Below are 25,430 nucleotides of genomic sequence, written 5' to 3'. Positions count from 1 at the left end.
AGCAAATGAAACAGGCAAAAGAAATCAGGATTTTATTTGCAAACAACAAAAAATGTAAATGCCCTCAACATATAAACAACTGTTAGCATTTTCATGAATAAGCGCAACTTTACTGTTGAATTTTGTGTGAGTACATTAAAAATATAGTGTTTTACATTGTAAATTTATTTTTAAATGTATAACTTTTTTTTGCTTCATAGTACTTGGGGGCTGAAATGGAAGAGTTTCACGGCCGGACCGTGCATGATGAAGATAGTTGTCCAACCTTCCCAGTTCTCCCTCATATTGCAGTTATTCTGATTCCTGGGCAAACCTTACCACTGCAGCTCTTCCGTCCTCAGGAAGTATCCATGATGCGAAACCTGATTCAAAAAGACAGGACATTTGGTGTCCTTGCCTACAGGTTAATTCTTGCATATTCATTAAGCTTTAATAGCTGATCACCGCTAAGTTGTTTGATGCAACTCCATAAATTACAGAGCAGATGTTTTACATAATTTGGAGGAAGAAGGATTTATGTAATAAATTGTGGCAAACCACCTCAGCACACCACCTAAAATCCTTTCACAAATTACTGAAAGAGCAGGCTACCTGTTGGTTCTTCAAAAATGTTGCAAAAATTTACATTGCGGATAAATTATTTTGGTTTCTGCACTTAATGTTTCCCAGCTGAATCGTTGTACTTGAGAAAGATATAATCTACTTTTGAAATAACATATATTCAGCGCTTGCTCCTAGCACAGAATAATTTCCACCTGCATTCAGTTAGCTTTTTTATAGCTGGCTGTTTTTTTTTAAAGATCTGAAGGCAAAAAATTATAAAACAAGAACAAATGCCATTTAAGAAAATGAAAGTGCAAATGATACTCAAAATATGTATTTACAGAATACCTTTTCAATCAGAAATGTTCTTAAATACTTTAGTTCTAACTAATTACTTTGAGATTCAATGACTGTTATGCAGGTAAACACAGCAAGTTTCTAAAGCAACAACTACATAAGCAGTGAAATGACCGATAAGGTTTTGTTTCGTAGATGTTGATTGATTGAGGAGCATTGGCCAGCACGCTGGGAAAAATCCTTTCTCCTCTTCAAATAGTGTCAATTTCGTAATTACAAGAACAGGCTGCTAATGTTTGTTGTCATACCTGAAGATTAGCAAGACTTCCATCAATATTGCATTAAAACATTAATGCTCCCAAATACCGAAATAGGTTTAGAATTGGCACTTTTTATTTCACAGGAAAGTGTAACTAGCTAAGCCGAACTAATGTGCAAAGCCAATCATCACACAAGGAAGGTTATTAGGGAATTTTCACAAAGGGATTTTCACAGTAACTTTATTGCAGTGTTAATGTAAGCCTACTTGTGATTAATAAATAAACTTTAGTTTTCTGTTATCATAGAAAACAAGGTTGTGAAATGCAATTGCCAATGTAGAGATAAAGTTCCAGATTCATGTAGCTAGAATGGAATTTTCAGCGTTCTGCTTAACTATTCCAAGTGACAAACTGACAACTATAAATGCAGATGTTAAGTTGCACATAGGTTACATATTTTGTTTCAGGCCAAACTTTCTCCAAGGTAGTGAAGGGAAAGTGTAAAATCAACATATTTCTCATTACATGCTATGCTTTGTAAATGGTTTATTTATATTAATCTATTCTGCCTTAAAATTTCCACATAAAATATGAAACTTCCCTTTAGCATAATGTATCTATGCAGTGCTTTGTCACATGAAGTTTTCAACAGCAAATCATTTTGTATTTTATTAATGACATTACTTTTGTACCTGATAGCTCCAGGAATGGTGTTATGGCTAGTGAATGGGTATTGTAAGCAGATGTGACACAAAGGCTGCATTTTAACACAAAAAAAGTGGGTTGCAGTTAAATTCGAGGTTAAACTTTAAGAAATCTCAAACCCACCTCCAAGCTCCCCATTTATGAATTTAATGGATGTGAACCACAGAGTAGGAAGCGAACCTAAACGAAAAGGTAATTTGTTGAAGTATGTCCTTGCATTTCTCGGTATCCAGGAGATGGGTTGGCAAATTAAAGATTTTAATATTTGGCTGTGGCAGTTGGGTTTCCCAGTAGCTGAAGGGAGAAGAGAACAGCTTCATAGAGACGTTAAGTGTCTTTACGTCACACCTTGTAGCCTTGGAGGAGGTTGTGGATTAGACATCTGATTTTCCCTTTCAAGCAGATTTACTTAAGTTAGGAATCTGTCGAGGACAAAAAGTGCACGCTATGAAGTATGAAATTCAAGCTCCATAGCGTGCACGGAAACTCATTTTCTATTCCCTATCCGAAACTTTGAACTTCCATACCCACTTATGTAACTCCTTCATCTTAATATCTCGACCAAGGTTCTATACTGAAATGCATAAGCACACACTGTACTTCAACAAGTGATCCTTTAGCTTCCTTCCATTCCCCATTCAACTAGATCAAACTAGGGAATTGAGCCTTCAATTTGAGGCACCCTGGTGTCAGTTCATTTTATTTGGCGGGGGAGGGGTGGGGACCCAAAAGAAACATGCATTCCATCAGTTTAGGCAAGCATTGAATTCAGATCCCAGAGATGAAAGACCACTCTGGTAGCAGTTTCTGCTGCATTGCTTTCCATGAACACAACTGAATAACAAATGCTCCATTGGAATGCATTGTATGTGAAACTCTTGAAATCGAGCACTTAACACATTTATCCTACTATTCATTGTAGGGCTAAATTGATTTTTTTTCTTCTGAGAATTTTTTTTCATTAGGATAAAGAAGCTATTCTATTCTCTTAATGCTTGTTTTTTTTAGTGATCCTTCTGACAGAGCTCCAGAGTTTGGAACAACAGCAGAGATTTATGAATATCGGGAAGAGCAAGAATATGGCATTGAAACTGTAAAAGTGAAAGCAGTTGGGCGTCAGAGATTTAAAGTTCTTGAAACAAGAACACAAACCGATGGGTAAGATGTTATTTTTGAGGCTGCCTTGCTACTCTTTTTATCTTTGCCTCCAGTACAAGTTTAAAAGTGGTGCAGTAAGTACTTGAATAATATAAGAACATAAGAAATAGGAGCAGGAGTAGGCCATCTAGCCCTTCGAGCCTGCCCCGCCATTCAATAAGATCATAGCTGATCTGTCGTGGCTCAGTTCCACATTCCCGCCCTCTCCCCATAACCCTTAATCCCCTGTCTTATCAAAAACCCATCAACCCGCGTCTTAAAAATATTTAGTGAGGTAGCCTCCACCACTTCAACAGGCAGAGAATTCCAGAGATTCACCACCCTTTGAGTGAAGAAGTTCCTCCTCACTCCGTTCTAAGCCGCCCCCCCTTTATCTTGAGGCTGTGCCCCCTAGTCCTACTATCCTTTCTGAGCGGGAAGAGTCTCTCCACCTCTATCCTATCCATCCCATTCATCATCTTATACGTCTCAATGAGATCTCCCCTCATTCTTCTAAACTCTAACGAGTACAAGCCTAGTTTATTCAGCCTCTCCTCATAGCTCAACCCCCTCAACTCCGGCATCAGCCTAGTAAACCTCCTCTGCACTCCCTCCAAGGCCAAAATATCCTTGCGTAAGTACGGCGCCCAAAACTGCACACAGTACTCCAGCTGCGGCCTCACCAATGCCCTATACAGCCACAGCAAGACCTCCCTACTTCTTTATTCAATCCCCCTCGCTATGAAGGCCAGCATCCCATTTGCCTTCCTGACCACCTGCTGCACCTGCAAGCTGGGTTTTTGCGACTCATGCACAAGGACCCCGAGGTCCCTCTGCACCGTTGCCTGCTGCAGTTTTTCTCCACGTAAGTAATAATCCTTCCATTATTCCTACCAAAGTGGACCACTTCGCACTTGCCTGCATTAAATTCCATTTGCCATTTCCTGGCCCATTCGCCCAGCCTATCTAGATCCTTCTGTAGACTCTCCACACCCTCCGCACAATTTGCCGTTCCACCAATCTTGGTGTCATCAGCAAATTTCGACACCCTACACTCGGTTCCCTCCTCCAGATCATCTGTATAAATGGTAAATAGCTGAGGCCCCAGCACCGACCCCTGAGGCACTCCACTAGTCACCAACAGCCAATCCGAATAGGACCCATTGACCCCCACTCTCTGCGTCCTATTTGACAACCAATCCTCTATCCACGCTAACACCCTACCCCCAACTCCATGTCCCCTGACCTTCTGCAATAACCTCTTGTGAGGTACCTTTTCAAACGCCTTCTGAAAATCAAGAAAGACCACATCCACCGGCTCTCCTCTATCCACCGCCCTAGACATCCTCATAGAACTCCAGTAAATTTGTCAGACACGACTTCCCTTTAACGAAACCGTGCTGCATCTGCTCTATCAAGCAATTCCTCTCAAGATGCCTCGCTATTTCCTCCTTGATGACGGATTCTAACATTTTACCTACAACAGACGTTAAACTAACCGGCCTGTAATTCCCTGCCTTTTGCCTGGCACCCTTCTTAAACAACGGCGTAACATTAGCCGCTTTCCAATCATCCGGCACTTCCCCGGAATCCAGCAACGTCTGGAAAATATTTTAGGTGCTGAGAGCAAACATTGACACTTTTGAATTTCCAGTTTTGGTTGTTAATGTTTCTCTGAATATTTGGAATTTGTTAATTATTGACTGCCTTTCAGTGCTGAGATCCAAATTGAAAATAAAAAATACTCATAGAAAATTTACCATTGCAAAAGATATTAGCTAGTAGATTTATGCCTAACAAAATAGCTTAAAATCTTCCCTGATAACACACCTGGTTAGGGCAAAAATATTCAGGGTTGATGTGTTGATTTTAGCTAATAATGTAGAAGTAGGAGTGCTGGCATTATTGTCACATGTTCAGTTGGGAAATCTTAACAGATCTATCATTAACATGCAATAGCAACTTGCATTTATATAATGCCAAACGGAGTGAAATGACCCAAGGCACTCCATGGGCTTTATCAAAATTTGACTCTGAACAACAACGTGAGGTATTATGGCAGATGATCGAGAGCTGGGTCAAAGAGGCTGATTATAAGGAGCTCTTTAAAGATAATAAGCAAGCTGGTGGGGTTTAGGGATCAAATTCCAGGCCATTGTGTTTCAAGACACTGAGGATATGTTGAAATTGGAGATGTTCAAGAATTCAGAATTGGGAAAATGCAGATATTCCAGACAACTGTGCGGCTGTCGGAAGTTGTAAAGATAGCGAGGGGCAATGCCATGACAGAATTAGAAAACAAGGATGAGAATTGAAGTGTTGCTTAATTAAGAGCCAGTGTAGCCCATCAAGTGCGGGGATGATGGATGAATGGAACATGGCACAAGTTAGGATATGAACAATAAAGTTTAGGATAAGCTTCAGTTTATTGAGGGTGGAAGATGGGAGGCCAACCAAGACTGTTAAGTCTACAAGTAACAAAGGTCCAGATGAGGGTTTCAACAGCGGATGGGGAGCTGGGGCTGGAGCAACCACAAGGTGATAGGGAAGTAGCTGGTCTTGGACGTGCTGCGGATATGTGATCAGAAGCACAATTGGGGTCAAATATAATGCCAGGATTACGAGCAGTCCGGTTAGCTCCAGACATTTGCCAGGGAAATGAAATAGAATTAATAAGTGTGGAATGGAGTTTAACAGAATGAAGGCAATGAATTTGGTCTTCCCAATATTTAGAGAAAATATCTGGCTGGTGGATAAGGAGTCTGATCATTTAGAGCCAATGGAGGGGTCAGGAGAGGTGATTGTAGGTTGTGCTAACTACAATCAGTGTACATGTTGACCTTAATGTGTTTTCTGAAGATGTCACCAAGAGGTAGCCATGCGGGAGGAGTAAGGATGTATTCTTGCAGGAATTCCAGAGATAATGATATGGGAACAGGAAGAAAAACCGTTGCAAATGATTGTCTGTCAATGACTGGATAGATAAAATTGAAATATGGCAAGTCTAGTCCCACACATTGAGAAAATGGGTATGAGGAGTAGGTGAAGGTAGTGTGGACATTCACATCAAAGCCTACAAGTCAAGGTCAAGAAGGAATATTCAGAATATGTAGTAGGTTTGTAATGTTTTGGTTGTCCTTGAGCTGATTTTTAAAAGGAAACAGTAGGATTGGCCTATCAGGTTGCTATTGAGGGCTGAGGTATGTTGTGCAAATTATATAAAACTGTTGGTGTGCTACTTTGTCACTTTCAGATGTATGAGATGCTATTAATATGTAACGTGGAGCAGCAGCTATTCATTTTCCTGAAAACATATGTACTTTCGTGGAGATTAAAGTTTTGTCGCAGTTTCTGAACCCATCATCAGACGTTGAAGCATGACACCATTTGTGTTTGTGTTTCTGTTGTCCATGTTTTTGAATCTTGCCTGTGATATCAAGTGTAAAATGACAAGAATTCTCTTTTTTTTTCCCTCCCTTGTCCATTCTGCAATATGTAGATATCACAACAGAGGTAATTTATTGTACGCTAACAAATATTATTTAAATTTGTTCCTAGAATTCGAGTGGCAAAGGTTCAGATTCTACCAGAGTGGGTCCTCCCTTCAAGCATATCAGGAGTACAGCTTAATTCACTTAACAAACTTCACATGTTTGCCTCAAATAAGCCACCTGCAAACAGGTTAAAACAAAATCAGAGATGGTGGCAGAAATATCAGAAGGTTGGTTCGATATTCTGTTTAAATGTATCACTGTCCAAGTTGTCGTTTTAGTAGTAAATGCGAAGCAGGTCTCGAACTGTTCTTGGATGACCTGATTTCTATTAATAATTGACTTCATACAGATATTGATTCTGTCTCTGAATTGAAAATTTTTTGTTTCTGGAATATTAAGTCTGTAGAAAATGCAACTTACATTCTTTGCATATTGCGTAGCATTTGCATTGTATAAACAGACCATTTGACCCAACAAGACTGTAACAGAAACAGAAAAGGCTGGAAATACTCAGCAGGTCAGGCAGCATCTGTGGTGAAAAAAAAACAAAGTTAATGCTTCAGAACACTGACATTGAGCCAACAAATGGGCACTGAGCCTGCTGTTGTGGGGAGTGAGACTGGCTCAAAAGTTTTACCCCTAGTGGCTTCCTAATTGGCTGTGTATGGGCTCACCGCTCAATTAAGGATACCAGGTGAAACCATAATGCTGCTGGCCAAAACAAAGGACCAGCAAATCCACCAGATGAAGTGAGTGTATTGAGGCAGGCATGAGACAGGTATGTAAGAAGTTAATATTTTGGCGATTGAGAATATGATCTGTAACAGGAGCCATAATTATGAAAATCAGCCAGCCACTCCACTGCCTGCTGTTTGAAACTTTTCAGGGGTCAGGACAGTGATGGGGCACATGTTGTTCTCCACTATCTTAATGGCCAAACTGAGTTTGTTTCCTTACCCATGTGTTGGTAAAATTATGCCCAGAGTTTCAGATCAATCATCTTATATCAGAGCTCTCCATGTTTATGTTCCACACTAACTTCCTCATACTTCTTTTCTACCACCTTCAACATATCCTTCTTTTCTCCCTCGTATGTTCATCTAGATTCCTGTTAAATGCAATAATTTTCATAGGCCAGGGAGTTTCTTAAATAAGACAGCAATAGTGGTTTTGATGCCTATTGGCATCATATAGGGCTCAATATCTTTATAACATTATCATTTGAAATGGACTGTCTTTGTAAATGAGTGTTTGAGCCATCCGATTGTTGATGCTTAAAAGGGTAAAATCTCACCAGCTTGAAATGTACAATCTATTGATGCTTTAACATTGCAATAATTTTCATTGGCCAAGGAGCTTCTAAAATAATACACTGTTATTCTTGAAGGCTTCCAGTTCAGCAAGGTCAGTCCTTTCAAAAATGTTGACGAGTATACGAGAGGAACACAGGATGACTCTTCCACCAGCAAAACAACAGATGTCTGTTAAACTGTCCCCATCAAAAATTGAGCAAAACATTTTGGATGCAAACTTCTTCCAATCATACTCATCTCAACAGATGATCGTAAATGTATTATAGTGATCACTCACTCAGAAAAGGCTATACCAGTGCAATCATACATTAGTTGAAAAATTCAGGCCTCTTTAAATATATTTTTCCTTAAAAATTTTCGCTTAGTTTTCCATGTTTGGATAAATTGAATGCAAGTTACAGTGCTGCATATTCCATAGATAAAGAATGTGAATAGAACAAACACAAAATAATTTTCTTGACCAGAGCATGATTAGAATGCAGAACTTACTAAAAGGAGCACTAAAAAGCTAGTATGTACAAACAAATTTATTTTATTCACATTCTTTATCTGTGGACTGGTTGGGTCAGTAATTGGTCTTTGGTTATTGCCTTCTCTCAGGTACCCTTTGAATGAGCGATCTGTCGTTGGCATATCCCTGCAGAAGGCTGCCTCAGTAACATGTTATACTGTCCAGTCAAGCTCCAAAGCTCTACCTTTCCTGAGTAGTCTTATCAACTATGAGAAGATTCAATCCATCCCATCCATTGACTCTGTCTACACTTCCTGCTGCTTCAGCAAAGCAGCCAGCATAATTAAGGACCCCATGCACCCCAGACATTCTCTCTTCCACCACCTTCCATTGGGAAAAAATATATAAATCTGAGGTTATGAACCAACCGACTCAAGTACAGCTTCTGCTGCTATCAGACTTTTGAATGGGCCTACTTCGCACTAAGTTGATCTTTTCTCTACACCCTAGCTATGACTATAACACTATGTTCTACATTCTCTTCCTTCCTTCCTTTATGAACGGTATGCTTTGTGTAGCACGCAAGAAACAATACTTTTCACTATACATAAATACATGTGACAATAATAAATCAAATCAAAAATGTGTTTTAGGGATTAATTTTACATACGTTCTCACGAGTTTTAATTTTCATTGTTTGCTGTCTTTAGAGAAAGTTCCACTGTGCAAATCTGACTTGGTGGCCTCCGTGGGTGTACTCTTTGTATGATGCAGTGAGTATAAATCTAAATTTCCTTTATGTACTTTTGTAGTAATCGAAATGACAGATGTCAATATTGCAAAGTGGAATGCTATTTCATTTTAGTTATCGATTGTTGGCATGAAGAATCCTTAAATCAGATATATACAGTGTAAAGTTCCCTCTGTACCACCAAGGCTACCTCCTGTACTGTAAGTTTCTTTGATTTTATAAGTTTCTATGTGCCTTTAAGTCCTGTGGCAGGTTTGTGTTTTCACTCGAGTCATCCCTTGCGTGTGATTGTTGTGAGGTTGTTCCTACTGCAAATTAAGTTAAAATACTTTAAAATAATTTCTCGCACTGCAGCCAACAATGCAAAGATACTTGTCTTATCATCTGGACAGGACTCGGGAGATGTCTTAAAGCTGAAGGATCTGTGTGCTTAAGACTATGATATACAATCTGTTGGTTTCAAGCCAAGTTATTATGTGGGACAGGTTGAATGGATCAAATTATCTTTGTCCTGTCTCTCATATTCAGATGTCTGTATTTGGGGCGACATGGTAGCGCAGTGGTTGGCGCTGTTGCTTCACAGCTCCAGGGACCTGGGTTCGATTCCCGGCTTGGGTCACCTGTCTGTGTGGAATTTGCACATTCTCCTCGTGTATGCGTGGGTTTCCTCCCCAGATGTTCCAGTTTCCTCCCACAGTCCAAAGATGTGCGGGTTAGGTTGATTGGTCATGTTAAAATTGCCCTTAGTGTCCTGAGGTGTGTACGTTAGAGGAATTAGTGGGTAAGTATGTAGGGATATGGAGGTAGGGCCTGCATGGGATTGTGGTCAGTGCAGACTCGATGGGCTGAGTGGCCTCTTTCTGTACTGTTACATTTCTATGATTCTATGAAGTCTAGTAGAGTTTCTGAGGTGAGCTACAAGAATGTTTAAAAGTATTTATCTTTGACTCAGTACTGAGATAGAAATGGAAAAATTGTCCATCTTTGAACATCTGACTGACCTTAAAGGCTGAGTCTGGTCTTCGTAGTTAGCTGAAGCCGAAACAGAACATTTGGACTCTATCCCCAGTACGCAGTTGTATCATGAACATTGCTTCCCACTGTCCCAGACACCTTGATCATCTTTAACCTGGCTACTCTCTTGAGTCTGATTCTACTGTTAGCTGGTGCTTCTGACTCAGCTATTCAGCTGAGCCCTATTATGTTATTTTCACTGCCTATTGAAAGAGAAAGAAAGGCTAAAGGAAGTATAAAATGTGAAAGAGCACTACAGCAATGGGCAGTAATGAAAGCAGATAGAAAAGGTAGAAAGCACAGGGATGTGAAATTAAAGACTAAAATGAAGTAAAAGTGAACAACTTAATGTTTAGAGATTTTTTTCCAATACGAGCAAACCATGCTGAAGTTGGGGTGTGTACACCCTTACTCAGTTATTCATTGCGCCAGGAGGACCTGACCTATTATAAGATTTTAACCATCTTGTGTTAACCACAAAATTAACTTCTTGTGATTTAATATATTGTTTGTTGTAACATCCTGGTTATATTTTATCCCCTTTCACGTCTAGACCTCAAATATATTTTAGAGAAATGTTCAGGATAAATTGACAGTTACGTTTAGATTGATAAACAGATTTCCAAACATTGAGAGGTTTTCCATTTAAATACACCACGGAGGTGTGTTGACTTATTATTTTAAAATCCTGTCAAGTGATTCAACATGCTCCCAAGTGAATTTTCCTGAACCATTGCACCATATCTTGACTATTATGCCTATGCAGAAGTCTATAGTTTGTGGATATCTGGAACAAGACTTGGATATGATGGTCTGCCAGAATTCATTGTCTAAGCTTTCACAACTACTGGCAATTTTAATGACGTAGCAAAGGCATGCTGGGGAGCCTTTCAAGATGAGATGAGAGAAAAGAAGATTAATGGAGGCTTTTTTGCCAGAAAGCTTGATTTCAGTTCCATGCAGCAAGAAGGACATAAAGCAATCGTTGTAAAATGCCTTGAGAAAATGAATAGAATTGGCAAGGGGATAATTCAGACAGTGTTACAATTGTGTTCATTAAAATACGTGTTGTATGAAGCATTATTAAAGTGTGATCAATGATTTTTAGGTGCTTGCAGTTTTTTTACTTCTGTCCACATATAGGAAATATTAATGGAAAGAATGAAAGTACAGCTGCGTGAGTGGGATGAAAATCTCAAGGATGATTCACTTCCTTCAAACCCTGTAGGTAAGAATTAATTAAATGTCTTTGTTGGTTTCATCCTTCAGCTTCAAGAAGTTGTTCTTCTGTAATGCAAAACTGAGTTCATTTTTTTAGAAGTAACTTGGTTCAAAGTATTTAACTACATGTTGAGAGGGTTAACAATCCCATTTAAACAGAATAAACTGAAATGAACTCTATCATTTGATATGGGCCAAGTGCAGGAAAATTGGGATTAGTGCAACTTTAGTAGTAGTTATTGTAAGTGCAGACTCAGTGGGCCAAAAGGCCTTTTCTGTACTGTATAACTCTTAACTAATCACTCTTGCTACTTCCATTAAAATATTAATGAATCTTCCAATAAGTATTAGATCTAGAGTATTTAAATTTGCGTATATTGAGAAGATAGAAGGACTTTAGAGATGGAGGGGAGTGATTTTGCTATCATTTCATCAACAGAAATGATTAATTACTGTGTTTAGATTTTTCTTACAGAGTTGCTGCTTGTTTACCTATTGATGATGGCTTAAGAATCGAACTTCTAAAAATCGGGAGTGCCATTCAGCGACTGCGTTGTGAATTGGATCTGATGGACAAAGTAAGTGCACGAAGATTGAATGTTACAGGAATTAATCAAAGTTGTGCGTTTAAGTTGGCCTAACTAGTAAATTATGCTGCATTGCACCAGCTACAAAAGCCAAAGAAACAATTCTGCTATATAATTAAATGTTTAAAAAGTGCTGCTGCTCTTCAACTGAAGCCAATATCCAATCAGTAAAGGTTGAGTTTGGTGGTGCCACAGGTGCAGAGAGCGCACTTTCGTCATGTATAGTTGAAATGCCTGTGACATCACTTGGAACAATGTCCCAGGCAGCTGCTTGTATCAAATATAGCAGGAGGAAAAACACAACCGGGAAAGAGTTGCACCTTGAACGCAAAGCTGCAAACAATACTATATCCTCTTTCTTTTTAATTGCCTTTTATTTTATAAGAATGGATAGTGTGTTGCTTTACTCTAACAAGGGGGAAACAGAAATGTAACAGTAATGTCAATGGACTAGTAATTCAGCGACCCACACTAATGCTCTGGAGGCATAGGTTCAAATCCCACCATGGTAGCTGGAATTTAAATTTGATTATTAAAATCTGAAATTGAATTTAAAACAAGTCTCGGTAATGGCAAAACCCACTGTCCTTTAGGAAGGGATATATTTGTCTAGTCTAGATAATCCACGGTAATGTGGTTAACTGTTAACTGTCTTCTGAAATGGCCAAGCAAATCACTCAGTTCAAAGGCAACAAATGCCCACATCCCATTTAAAAAAAGTAAAAATCTAATCCCTGTTGTATTTTTCAGAGGGTGTGGATAATGTACAGGGCTGTTTAGTCAGTAGCTGATCAAAGAACAAAACAAAGAACAACACAGCACAGGAAACAGGCCCTTCGGCCCTACAAGCCCGCACCGCCCGTTTTAACACTGAGTGCCTCATTCCAATCCTCCTCCTACCTACGACTTTTGTCTCCATCTCATGGACTCCACAATAAAGGGGTGCAAATTTAGAGAATTATATGTGCACCAGATTAAGGAAGATCCAATTTAGGGTCAATTTATTAATACCAGTCAGCCTAAAAGCATGTTTTTGGGGTGTGGGAGGAAACCAGAGCACCCGGAGAAAACCCATGCAAGCACAGGGAGAACGTGCAAACTACCGCAAACACCGACCCAAGTTGGAGATCCGACCCGGGCCCCTGTAACTGCACAGCAAACAGTGATAGTCACTGAGCTGTCGTGTTGCCCGTCAGTTGTCCAGTTTAAGCGTACGCTAATGACGTGAAGCACTAGGCAACTCTCAAAGCAACATCCAAGAGCAGCCCTTGCACGACCCGCCGCGTGTATGCCCCTTGTTGGCCAACAAGGTGGAGTGAATCGCCTGTGGATGTAAAATAAAGACATCAAAAAACATACAACAGCCTATATAGACATTCACGGAAGATCCCCAGTAGCTCCAACGTAAGAGATAGGTGAGCCATAAAATATATTGGACGGCCCATAGGAATCTATTGATTTCCAGGAACGTCCTGAGGCTCTTGATCCTTAACTAGAACGTTCTTCTGTATCTCTCCATCTCTAGTCTGCTCATGTGCCTGTCTAGGTATGCCTTAAACAACTCTAGTGTGCCTGCCTCCACCAACCTACTTGGCAGTGCATTCCAGGCCCCCACAACACTGTGAAAAACCTCCCTCTAACATCTGAATTATACCTCGCCCCTCTCACTTTAAGGCCATGACCCCTCATGATTTTCGCATCCAACCTGGGAAAAAGCCTCCCACTGTTCATTCTATCTATACCCTTCATAATCTTATACACCTCTATTAGGTCTCCCCTCATTCTCTGTCTTTCCAGGGAGAACAACCCCAATTTGCCCAATCTCTCGTCATAGCTAAGACCTTTCATACCAGGCAGCATCCTGGTAAACCTCCTCTGCACTCTCTTCAAGGTCTCCACATCCTTCCAGTAGTGCGGCAACCAGAACTGGACTAACCAATGTTCTTTACAACTGCAACATTAGATGCCAGCTTTTATACTCTATATCCCTTCCTATAAAGGCAAGCATACCATATGCCTTCTTCACCACCTTCTCCACCTGTACTGCCACCTTCAAGAACTTGTGAACTTGCACACCTCGGCCCCTTTATACTCTATACGCTTAATGGTCCTACCATTTATTGTATAACTCCCCCCTACATTATTTCTTCCAAAATGCATCACCTCACATTTATCTGGATTAAATTCCATCTGCCATTTCACTGCCCAATTTACCACCCTATCTATATCCTGCTGTATTGTCTGAAATTGTTCATCACTATCAGCAAGTCCAGCCATCTTCATGTCATCTGCAAACTTGCTGATCACACCAGTTACTCCCCCTTTCAAATCATTTATATATGTATGTATATATATATTACAAATAGCAGAGGTCCCAGTACGGAGCCCTGCGGAACACCACTAGTCACAGACCTCCAGCTAGAAAAAGACCCTTTCACTGCTGTCTCCTGTTGCCAAGCCAGTTCTCAACTCATCTAGCCACCTGTTCTTGTATCCCATGAGCCTTAACCTTTTTCACCAACCTGCCATGAGGGACTTTGTCAAATGCCTGACTGAAATCCATATAGACGACATCCACAGCTCGTCCTTCGTCAACCATTTTTGTCACCTCCTCAAAAAATTCTACCAGATTTGTAAGGCACGACCTCCCCTTTACAAAGCCATGTTGCCTGTCACTAATCAGATTGCTATGTTCTAAATGCGCATACATCCTATCTCTAAGAATCCTCTCTAACAACTTCCCTACCGCTGACGTCAAGCTCACCAGCCTATAGTTACCCAGGTTATCCCTACTACCCTTTTTAAACAACGGTACCACATTTGCTATTCTCCAATCCTCTGGGACCTCAGCTGTGTCCAAAGAAGAGACAAAAGATTTCTGTCAGAGGCCCAGCAATTTCATCTCTCGTTTCCCTGAGCAGCCTAGGATAAATGCCATCAGGCCCCGGAGATTTGTCAGTTTTAACGTTACCTGAAAACCCTAACACTTACTCCCTTGTAATGGAGATTTTTTCCAACGGGTCGACAACTCCCTCCAAGACATTTCCAGACAACAAGTCCCTCTCCTTTGTGAATACTGATGCAAAGTATTCATTCAGGATCTCCCCCATTCCCTCGGGCTCTAGACATAGTTCCCCTCCTTTGTCCCTAAGGTGCTGATCAGTGCTGGGAAAGGGGTTGTGAGTGAGAGGTAGAGGAAAGGAAGAGGGGAAGCAAGAGTACAGGATAGGATAGGAAAGGAGCAGTGAAAGAGAGGCTTAGGCCAGTGGTACAATAGATAGCAGTGGAGGAAGGAGAAAGGGCCAGCAAGTGGTAATGAGGGCTTCACCCAGTGGCACACTGGATGCTACAGACACAAACTAGTTACTGGCACCAGCTGATGGAAGCATGCCAGTGAGTCAATTGTCAAACGCTGACGGATATCACTTGCACAGGTTTTCTCAGCACCTGGGCAGTGGAATTAAAGAGCTGTTGTTCAACAGATCAGAACAATGTATTCAAGAACTGTCTTGGAACTGCCAGTTAGATTTGCTGGTGTTCCTTTCCAGAGACCCAAATAAGTTGCAGTCTTAAGAAGGGAGATTTTTTTAATACACTGCAGTATATAGCATAAGTAACAGGAATTACCATACACCGAACTAAATATGTATATTGAGTGTAATCCTACTGTAACGTTCTTGTCAAATATGCTAACAGAATTAAAATCTTCATTGATTATCTATAATCAATTTCTCATTTACAGTGTACATCTCTTTGTTGTAAAAGATGTTACCACACGGAAATAACCACCAAAAATGATATTTTCAGGTAAGTTTCCCTTTTGATGCAGTCACAGTGGTGTTTTACTTCTGTAACAAAGCATGAAATCCTGGTCTGTTAGTAATGCTAACACCCAGAGCTGCATAATTAAAGTTATGATTATGCAGAACAAAAGATGGTGATAATGTTTAAGTCAGAACATTAAATCAGTTTAATTTACTCATGGTTTTGGTACAAATTTTAATACTAATACAGTTACTGAAGCCTCCATCATCATATTGCAAAAGTGCCATTCAAAAAGTCAAAATTGACATCCAGCCCCCATTTCCAAACACCTGAAATCCATCTATGAATTAAATTTGTAATTCATCCCCCAATTCCTATTCACAGCTTTCTTGCACCAAATAATTCCCCAATATTGCCAAGCACTAACAATATCGCCTTAATTCTGTAAAATGTGAGAGTCAGTTCAAATCTACTAAAGCTGAGAATCAGAACCAGCTTTCCCATAATAATGGGGGTAAAAAAATCTGTAATTCAAATCCCAAAACATCAGTTTAAAAGAGAAAACTTCTTTTAAAAAAATTGTTTTCAGTCACTGCAAATGAATGTTGAAGTTATCTCTTACCAGGTCTTCCATTAGGAAACTGTGTTCTCCAGCCCATTGTTGCACTATACAAAATATTCTTTTTGACAGTTAGGATGTGGTTATTACTTAACAACCCTAATAAGGATGGCCATGTTGTTTTGGGACATTTGAAAGTACAAAGAGGAGGCAGCCATTCTGTCTCGAGTGAATTTCCCCATTCTGTTTGATTGTGGCCAGCCTTCACTCTTCTTGTCCCTTTGCTCCTTATTCCCTTAATATTCTTCCTTGCCTAACCCAAAAAAAAAATCCATCTTGGTCTTGAATGTCAATTGATTAATCCCACGTCACATGGGGAGAGGATCCCAGACTTCCATTACTGTTACATTCTTTCCTCATTTCACTCCTAAGTAACATTGCTATACAAACAACAAAGAACAGTACAGCACAGGAACAGGTCTTTCAGCCCACCAAGTCCGTGCCAACACGTGTCTCTCCAATCTACTATTTTGTTGCCTCTGTGTGGTCTATATCCCTCTATTCCCTGCCTATTCATGCATCTATCGTGATGCCTTTTCAAAATTGTTATAGAATCTGCTTCCACCATCACCTCTACAGGAATTCACCACCGTCTATGTGAAAAACCTGCACCTCTTTTGAACTTTCTCCCTCTCATTTTCAACTTGTGTCCCTGAGTAATTAACCTTTCGACCCTGGGAAAAAGACACTGACTATCCACTCTGTCCAAGCCTGCACAATCTTGTAAATCTCTTTCAGGTCCCCCCTCATCCTCCGACATGCCAATGAAAACAATCCAATTTGTTCAACCTTTTCGTCATAATCCATATCCTCCAAACCGACATCCTGGTAAATCTCTTCTGCACCCTTTCCGATGCATCAACATCCTTCGGGAGTGTGATGACAAGAATTGTACACAATACTTCAAATGCGGCCAAACCAAAGTCATATACAGCTGTAACATGATTTTCCAATTCCTATACTCAATTCCCTGACCAATGAAGGCTAGCATGCCATCTTAACCACCTTGTCCACCTGAGTTGCCACCTTCAGGGCACTGTAGATCTGCATGCCTGGATCCATCTGTATGCTAATATTTCTAATTTACCATTTACTGTATGCTTTTGTTCTGCAGTAGATCTTCCAAACCGTATCGCCTCACATTTGTCCGAGTTAAATTCCATCTGCCCAGGCCTCCAGCCGGTTTATATCCTTCTGTGTCCCCGATAATCCACCTCACTATCCGTTACTCCCCCAATTTTTGTATTGTGCAAACTTACTAATCAGACCACCTAAATTTACCTCCAAACCATTTATGTACATTACAAACAACAGAGGCCGCAGCACTGATCCTTGTGGAATACTGCTTGTCACAGACTTCCAGTTAGAAAAGTATCCTTCCACTGCTACTCTCTGCTTTCTATGCCCAAGCCAGTTTTGTATCCATCTTATCAGCTCACCTCGAATCCCATATGACTTCTGTATCAGCCTGCCATGAGGAACCTTACTGAAAGCTTTAAAGTCCATGCATACAACATCCACTGCCCTACCTTGATCAATTTTTCTTGCCACTTCCTCAAATAACTCAATCAAGTTTGTCAGACATGACCTCCCCTTCACAAAACCATGCTGCCTAATAAACCTATTCTCTTCCAGATGTGTATATTCTGACCTTCAGAATCTTCTCCAATAATTTCCCCACTGCTGATGTAAGACTCACAGACTTGTAATTTCCCTGATTGTCTCTTCTGCCCTTAGTAAAAAGTCTGACAACACCAGGTTTAAGTCCAACCGATTTATTTGATAGTAAACTCACAAGCTTTCAGGGTTTGTCCCTTCGTCAGGTGAATGGAGAGCTCTGGCCTCAGGCAGAGCATATAAAGCACAGACAGTTTACAGATTACTGATTAGAATGCAAATCTTTACACCTAACCTACTGTTCAAGTCTTAAAGTGGCCAACAATGTGAGTGGAAGGAGCACTGATCACAGGTTAAAGAGATGCGTATTGACAGTACAGTACGTGAGGCTTTGCAAACCCAGGCAAGTCACAGGGGTTACAGATTGTGCAACATGAACCCAAGATCCCTGTTGAGACTGTCCTCGTGCGCGGAACTTGGCTCTCAGTCTCTGCTCAGTGACTTTGCACTGTCGTGTGTCGTGAAGACCGCCTTGGAGAATGCTTACCCAAAGGTCAGAGGCTGAATGCCCGTGACCACTGAAGTGTTCGCCAACAGGAAGGGAACAGTCTTGCCTGGCGATTGTCAAGCAATGTTCATTCATCCGTTGTCGTAGCGTCTGCATGGTCTCCCCAGTGTACCATGCTTTGGGACATCCTTTCTTGCAATGTATCAGGTAGACAACGTTGGCTGAGTTGCAAGAGTATGTACCGTGTACCTGGTGGATGGTATTCTCATGTGTGATGATGTCATCCATGTCCATGATCCGGCATGTCTTGCAGAGGTTGCTGTGACAGGGTTTTGTGGTCTTGTGGTCACTGTTCTCCTGAAGGCTGGCTAATTTGCTGCGAACAATGGTCTGTTTGAGGTTGCGTGGTTGTCTGAAAGCAAGAAGTAGGGGTGTGGGGATGGTCCTGGCGAGATGTTCATCTTCATCGATGATATGTTGAAGACTCCGGAGAAGATGTCGTAGCTTCTCCGATCTGGGGAAGTACTGGACAACGAAGGGTACTCTGTCCACCGTGCCCTGTGTTTGTCTTCTGAGGAGATCGGCGCAGTTTTTTGCTGTGGCGCATCAGAACTGTCAATCTATGAGTCGAGCGCCATATCCTGTTCTTATGAGGGCATCTTTCAGCGTCTGGAGGTGTCTGTCACGATCCTCTTCATCTGAGCAAATCCTGTGTATACAGAGGGCTCGTCCGTAGGGGAGGGCTCGTCCGTAGGGGAGGGCTTCTTTAGCATGTTTAGGGTGGAAGCTGGAGAAGTGGAGCATTGTGAGATTGTCTGTGGGCTTGCAGTACAGTGAGATGCTGAGATGACCATCCTTGATGGAGATGCGTGTGTCCAAGAATGCAGCTGATTCTGGGGAATAGTCCATGGTGAGTCTGATGGTGAGATGGAACTTGTTGATATCATATAGTTGTTTCAGTGATTGTTCACCATGAGGCCAAAGGAAGAAAATGTCATCGATGTATCTAGTGTATAGCGTCGGTTGAAGATTCTGTGCGGCGAAGAAGTCTTGTTCAAACCTGTGCATGAAGATGTTGGCATATTGAGGTGCGAATTTGGTCCCCATGGCTGTTCCGTGTGTCTGGATGAAAAGCTGGTTGTTGAAGGTGAAGACATCGTGGTCCAGGATAAAGCAGATGAGTTGTAAAATTGCTTCTGGAAACTGGCAGTTGTCGGCATTGAGTACTGATAACACAGCATTGAGTACCTATAATGGAGCAGTTGAACCAGGGACACTCCTCATCACAATGGATGTCTCGGCGCTCTACACCAACATCCCCCACAACGATGGCATTGCTGCGACTGCCTCAGTACTCAATGCCGACAACTGCCAGTTTCCAGATGCAATTTTACAACTCATCCGCTTTATCCTGGACCACAATGTCTTCACCTTCAACAATCAGTTTTTCATCCAGACACACGGAACAGCCATGGGGACCAAATTCGCACCTCAATATGCCAACATCTTCATGCACAGGTTCGAACAAGACTTCTTCAACCAACGCTATACACTAGATACATCGATGACATTTTCTTCCTTTGGCCTCATGGTGAACAATCACTGAAACAACTATATGACGATATCAACAAGTTCCATCCCACCATCAGATTCACCATGGACTATTCCCCAGAATCAGTTACATTCTTGGACACATGCATCTCCATCAAGGATGGTCACCTCAGCATCTCACTGTACTGCAAGCCCACAGACAATCTCTCAATGCTCCACTTCTCCAGCTTCCACCCTAAACATGTTAAAGAAGCCATCCCCTATCTGTAACACCCGTGACTTGCCTGGGTTTGCAAAATCTCACTTACTGTACTGTCTGGAGACAATACACATCTCTTTAATCTGTGATTAGTGCTCCTTCCACTCACATTGTCGGCCACTTTAAGACTTGAACAGCAGGTTAGTTGTAAAGATTCGCATTCTAATCTGTAAACTGTCTGTGCTTTATATGCTCTGCCTGAGGCCAGAGCTGCTCTTTCACCTGACGAAGGGACAAACCCCGAAAGCTTGTGAGTTTACTATCAAATAAATCAGTTGGACTTAAACCTGGTGTTGTCAGACTTTTTACTGTGTTTACCCCAGTCCTACGCCGGCATATCCACATCATGACTTCTGCCCTTAAACAGGGGAGCAACGTTAACTACTCTCCAATCCTCTGTTACCTCGCCTGTGGCAAAAGAGGATGCAAAGATTTTGGCCAAGGCCTCTGCAATTTCTTTCCTCGCTTCTCTCAGTATCCTGGGATAGACCTTATCTGATCCTGGGGACTAGTCAAATGTAATGTTTGCCAAACCCTCCAATATCTCTTCCCTTTTTATCTCAACATGTCGTAGAATGTCAACATTCTCCTTTCGAGTCTTGCCATTCACCACATCCTTCTGTTTTGTGAATGCTGATGCAAAGTACTTGCTAAGGACTTGACCTGCCTCATCTGGCTTCACACAATTTCCCTCCACTGTCCTTAAGTGGACTTGCCCTTTCTTAGCTGCACTCTTCCTCATTATAAATGCATAAAAAGTCTTCGGGTTCTCTTTAATCCTGCCTGCCAATGACATTTCATAACCCCTTTTTGTCCTCCTCAGTTCCTGTTTAAACTTTCCTGCTACCATTAATTTCCTGAAATTTGTATGCCTCCTTTTTCACTAAGCTCACAATCTCTCGTCATCCAGAGTTCCCAAATCTGGCCATCTTTATCCTTTTTTTGCAGAGATATACTTGTCCTGAATTAACAACTGACTTTTAAAAGATTTCCATGTATCAGACGTGGATTTACCCTCGAACAGCTGCCCCCATTCTCTATATTTCCTAGCTCCTGCCTAATACTGTTGTAGTTAGCCTCCCCCCAGTTTGTACTTTTACTCTGGGACTGCTATCCTTTTGTACAAGTACTTTGAAATGTATAGAATTGTAATCACTATTCCTAAAATGGTCACCACTGAGACATCAGTCACCTGACTGGGCTCATTTCCCAGAATGAGGTTTATGATGGCCCCTTCCTGAGTTGGACTATCTACATATTGCCTCAAGAAGCACTCTTGGACACACTGACCAACTCTGCTGTGTCCAAACCGCTGGCACTAAAGGAATCCAAATTTATGTTGGGCTACTTAAAATCACCCATCATATCAACCCTATTGTTTATACGTCTTCCCATAATTTTCTGACATATCAGTTCCTCCACGCTGGCTGTTGGGAGGACTCTTGTACAATGCCAAAAGTGAGATTGCATTGCTCCCGAGTTCAACGCATATGGCCTCAGTGCGTGATCCCACCAAGATGTCCTCCCTCTGTATAGCTGTGACATTCTCTCTAGTCAGTAAAGCAACACCCCCACCTCTTTTGTCACCCTCTGTCTTGTCTGAAGCATCTAAATCCGGAATGGTAAACTGCCAGTCCAGCCCTTCTTTCATCCAAGTCTCTGTAATTGCCACAACATCATAGTTCCAGATAGTAATCCGCCTTACCTGTCATACTACTTGTGTTATTGCAGATAGGATTTAACCAGGATTTTATATAACTGAAACATCGGTTTTAATTCCAGCATCCTTAAGATGAAGGCATAATCCTGTTACATGTTTTCATTACATTTCATACTTACTCACTAGCTTTTAGCGATTTATCAATCACCATCCATATTCCAATTTTTCTCGATTGAAATTGAATGGTCTTGCATCTCCCTGTGTTGAACTCCATCTGCCATTGTTTTGACCACTCACTTGGACCCTTCGTTCTTTTGTAACTTCCTGGCCTCATTTACACGCTTACTGTGATTCCTAATTTAGTATTAACTGTATTTTCATGCATCCAAGTTATTGTCATATATAATGAAAAGCTGAAATCTTCCAATTCTTGTAGAAGCTGGACTACTGCTGGGGTTGTATGTTTTCATTCTGTTTACATAGTTATTCACTGCTTGACTAGTTCTTATCTGCTTTTTTAAAGTTTATCCTTGTATGGACCCATGGCTGCCTATGTGAATCCTCATGGTTATGTACATGAAACTCTCACCGTATATAAAGCTAACAACCTGAACTTAATTGGTCGACCATCAACTCAGCATAGCTGGTTCCCTGGGTAATCTCTTAGTTAACCATGTCATTTACAATGTCAGATTTGCTATTTATTGCCTGCTGAATTACAAAGTGTTCCTGTTCTACTGTCTAATTTATTTTGTAAATTTTACTTTATTTAGCAATGCTTTGTTAGTATCATGACAGCACATCACCATTTGATCATATTCCATTATGTAGCATTAAAAGTATGTTTGACTTCATTTTCTGCAGAGCTCTAGTCAAGAGTTGCACTTATTTAAATACTGGTGTTTATTTATATTGAGCAAGCAATATTCTGAGCTGCAACAAATACCACTTTGAAGAAAGTAAACTTTTGGGTTATTAAAGTGGAATAAGATCCTAAACCACTTGTATTTACTGTGACGCAAAATATAACTTGCTTAGATAATGGAGCACTCAGTATCGGAAAGACACATTCAATTGATAACAGCCCCTAAGCATACAGAAAATAAATGGCTGGAGGATATCTGCATTGATTTGGAAAATGTTAAATGTGTAAATGCTTCTCAGAAAATGGTATGTGGGATAGAGTGGTTTTGTTTGGGGGCGAGGGGGGATTGTGTAAATTGCAAGTGTATAGAGTGCTTTATGGATGAACCAGAAGAAACAAAATTGGACTCTGTGGCAAGTTTAAAAATTCTATAAATGAAATTAATTGTTCACGTCTGACTTTGTAATAACAAAAGTTGTAATGTGCAATTCTGTAACCTCCATTTAAAAACTTAAAACTTATTGATAATATGAAAATGCAAAAACAAAAAAAAGAAAGTAAAATTGTCATGTAAGAAATATGAACTGTTACTGACATTCTCACAAATGCCAATTTTAATTTATATCTGTAGATGATTTACAGATTTCTCATTTCATTTTAATTCGAAATATTTTGCAGGTTTGCATGGACCATAGCTCAGTGTCGTACCTGTGGAAGTCATATGGGCTGGAAGTTTACAGCAACTAAGAAAGATATGCTGCCCCAGAAATTTTGGGGATTAACGCGGTCAGCTTTGCAACCCAGAATTCCAGAACTAGATGATGAAAATCAGCAGGAAGGATGCTGGCGACCATGTCTTTAATACATACACATACATATATGATAATATACTATTATATATATTATATATGCGGGTGTATGTAAGTATGAATGAAAGTGAATAGCACTGTAGTTACTTGTGCCAAAAGATGAAATCTCTAGTTCTGCTAATAACAGTTATTCAATAAAATAGCAAGCTGTGAGTGGCAGGCACAACATGACTCTGGATCTGATGATTGCAAAATCATTCAGGTTTAAATTCAAATAAATGACATAGCACTATTTGAAATAAGCTTGCACATTATTTTCATTAAGTGCAAAATTACAATATTATTGTAGGCCAACGACCAGATCAGACATGATGATTTAATAAATGCAGACTTTTGGGGAGAGAAAACATCATTTTTAAAATTAACCTGATGGGCATTATTATAAAATGTTCCTTGCATTATGGGTAAATTGTATTTTATTTAGGATGGTGAAATTCTCAAATGTACCATGGGATGATTAGCTGTACCATTTAGGGTAAGGCTATTCACTAGCATTATTTTCTTTCTCCTTCAGGTTTGGTGCATCATGTATATCTTTTTAATGGGGTGATATTCCAAGCTTCTAGTTGCAGCAGTTGATTTTTGACTGAATGGTATGGGTTATTCGTTAAGATAGTGTTTCAAGGAATATTCCAGGACAAGTAAAACATCGCTGTATGAATAACCATCTTCCAATCTCTTGCTTTGCATCAATTGGCTTCTTGACTAGGAGCAGCAATTTGATTGCATTCCTAAGAATGGATGCTGAAAGGAGATGTTTCATTGCCTTGCTTCCCCAACCACTGCTCTTGCAAATATAGGAAAGGGAAGCTGAGCATGAAATTCTGGTAATCAACTTTACAAATTTGCAGTTCTAGTCAGGGGCCGCATCCCATGCTGGGTACGTCTCAAGTTTGGGTGCATGGTCTCTCTGATTCTTCATCCATCCATGCTCATGATTATGAATGCTCACACTGATTCAAGATATGCACTCCCAACGAATGAGTTTTTAATGTCCAGAAGTAATTGCATAAAATCACCCCTATCAATTTAGTGAGCAGCAAGATAGTGTTAGCAATCCAATTAGGAGGGCATAGTATTTGAATTTTACATAGGTGGTAATGAATGAGTCTGAGCATTTCCTTCCAGTGTTCTTTTAAGATGCTTGCTGACTTCCAGAATTTTATATTTAAAATATTAATGTTTTATAGCAAGAAAACATTAAGCAGTCCAGTTATGCCTTTTGATAATCATTTTGCATAAATCTGGGAGCTGACCTGTAACAAGATTATTGTGGCAACTTAATGAATGCTTCATTTGTAATTTTGTTCAATAAATCTGCAGTTATTGGTCTGTTGAGGCTGTTGCAAAAATTGTCATCTGCTGTAAGCATTTCAAAGTAGTAAATGTAATATATTAGATCAGAATTTGATAAAATGCTGTAGTGATGTGATCAACTTCTTAATAAGACACTACAGTGCTGTTCTGTGTCTTCTTTCGTTCTGGCAAATTACTTAGTTTCTAAGTAAGAGGTGTTCCAATGGATAGGATTTATTTTTGTTGGAAACAGTTTGTAAATAGAATTTACTGCTTGTTTAGTAATTGAGAATCATTGCGTTGAAAGCATTGTGTTAATTGCAGGTGTTCTGAGAAGCAGTCCTCTTTTCAGTAATGCTGGCTTGTTCTTGCCTTTTTTCTCTTGAAACAAAGGAATTATATTCTTTACAAAGCAATTAAAAATGAATGGCAATACACTGAACCCATTGAAGAAATTTTGGAAACCTTACCTTAACAGTATTTTGCAGTGTTCTTTTATGATGCTAACCTACTTCCATAATTTTGTTTAATAAACAAAATATTAATGTTTTATAACATGGAAAGATTATGTAGTACAATTTTGCTTTTTATTAAATCAAATTGGCAAAAATATAAGTTTTTAAAAATGTAGAACAAGAATTGATTTAA

General features: G+C 40.2%; 1 protein-coding gene across 1 annotated transcript in view; it reads left to right on the top strand.

Moving 5' to 3' along the window:
• The window catches only part of crbn (cereblon), a 38,558-nt gene extending 13,736 nt beyond the window's left edge, over positions 1 to 24,822 (top strand). Inside the window, exons 3-11 of the mRNA XM_080183815.1 lie at positions 201 to 403; positions 2,814 to 2,963; positions 6,501 to 6,663; positions 8,911 to 8,973; positions 11,109 to 11,193; positions 11,649 to 11,764; positions 15,516 to 15,580; positions 22,276 to 22,407; positions 23,296 to 24,822. Of these exons, the coding sequence (XP_080039941.1) occupies positions 201 to 403; positions 2,814 to 2,963; positions 6,501 to 6,663; positions 8,911 to 8,973; positions 11,109 to 11,193; positions 11,649 to 11,764; positions 15,516 to 15,580; positions 22,276 to 22,407; positions 23,296 to 23,479 (1,161 nt within the window). The 3' untranslated portion in view covers positions 23,480 to 24,822. The remainder of the gene's footprint in view (positions 1 to 200; positions 404 to 2,813; positions 2,964 to 6,500; positions 6,664 to 8,910; positions 8,974 to 11,108; positions 11,194 to 11,648; positions 11,765 to 15,515; positions 15,581 to 22,275; positions 22,408 to 23,295) is intronic.
• Positions 24,823 to 25,430: the final 608 nt, after the last annotated feature.

This window comes from Carcharhinus amblyrhynchos, chromosome 3, assembly GCF_965287045.1.
Source record: "Carcharhinus amblyrhynchos chromosome 3, sCarAmb.v2.hapA, whole genome shotgun sequence".
In the NCBI taxonomy this organism is placed as follows: Eukaryota; Metazoa; Chordata; class Chondrichthyes; order Carcharhiniformes; family Carcharhinidae; genus Carcharhinus; species Carcharhinus amblyrhynchos.
The sequence above is the reverse complement of the archived record's forward strand: the minus strand, read 5'-3'. Positions and strand labels throughout refer to the sequence as shown.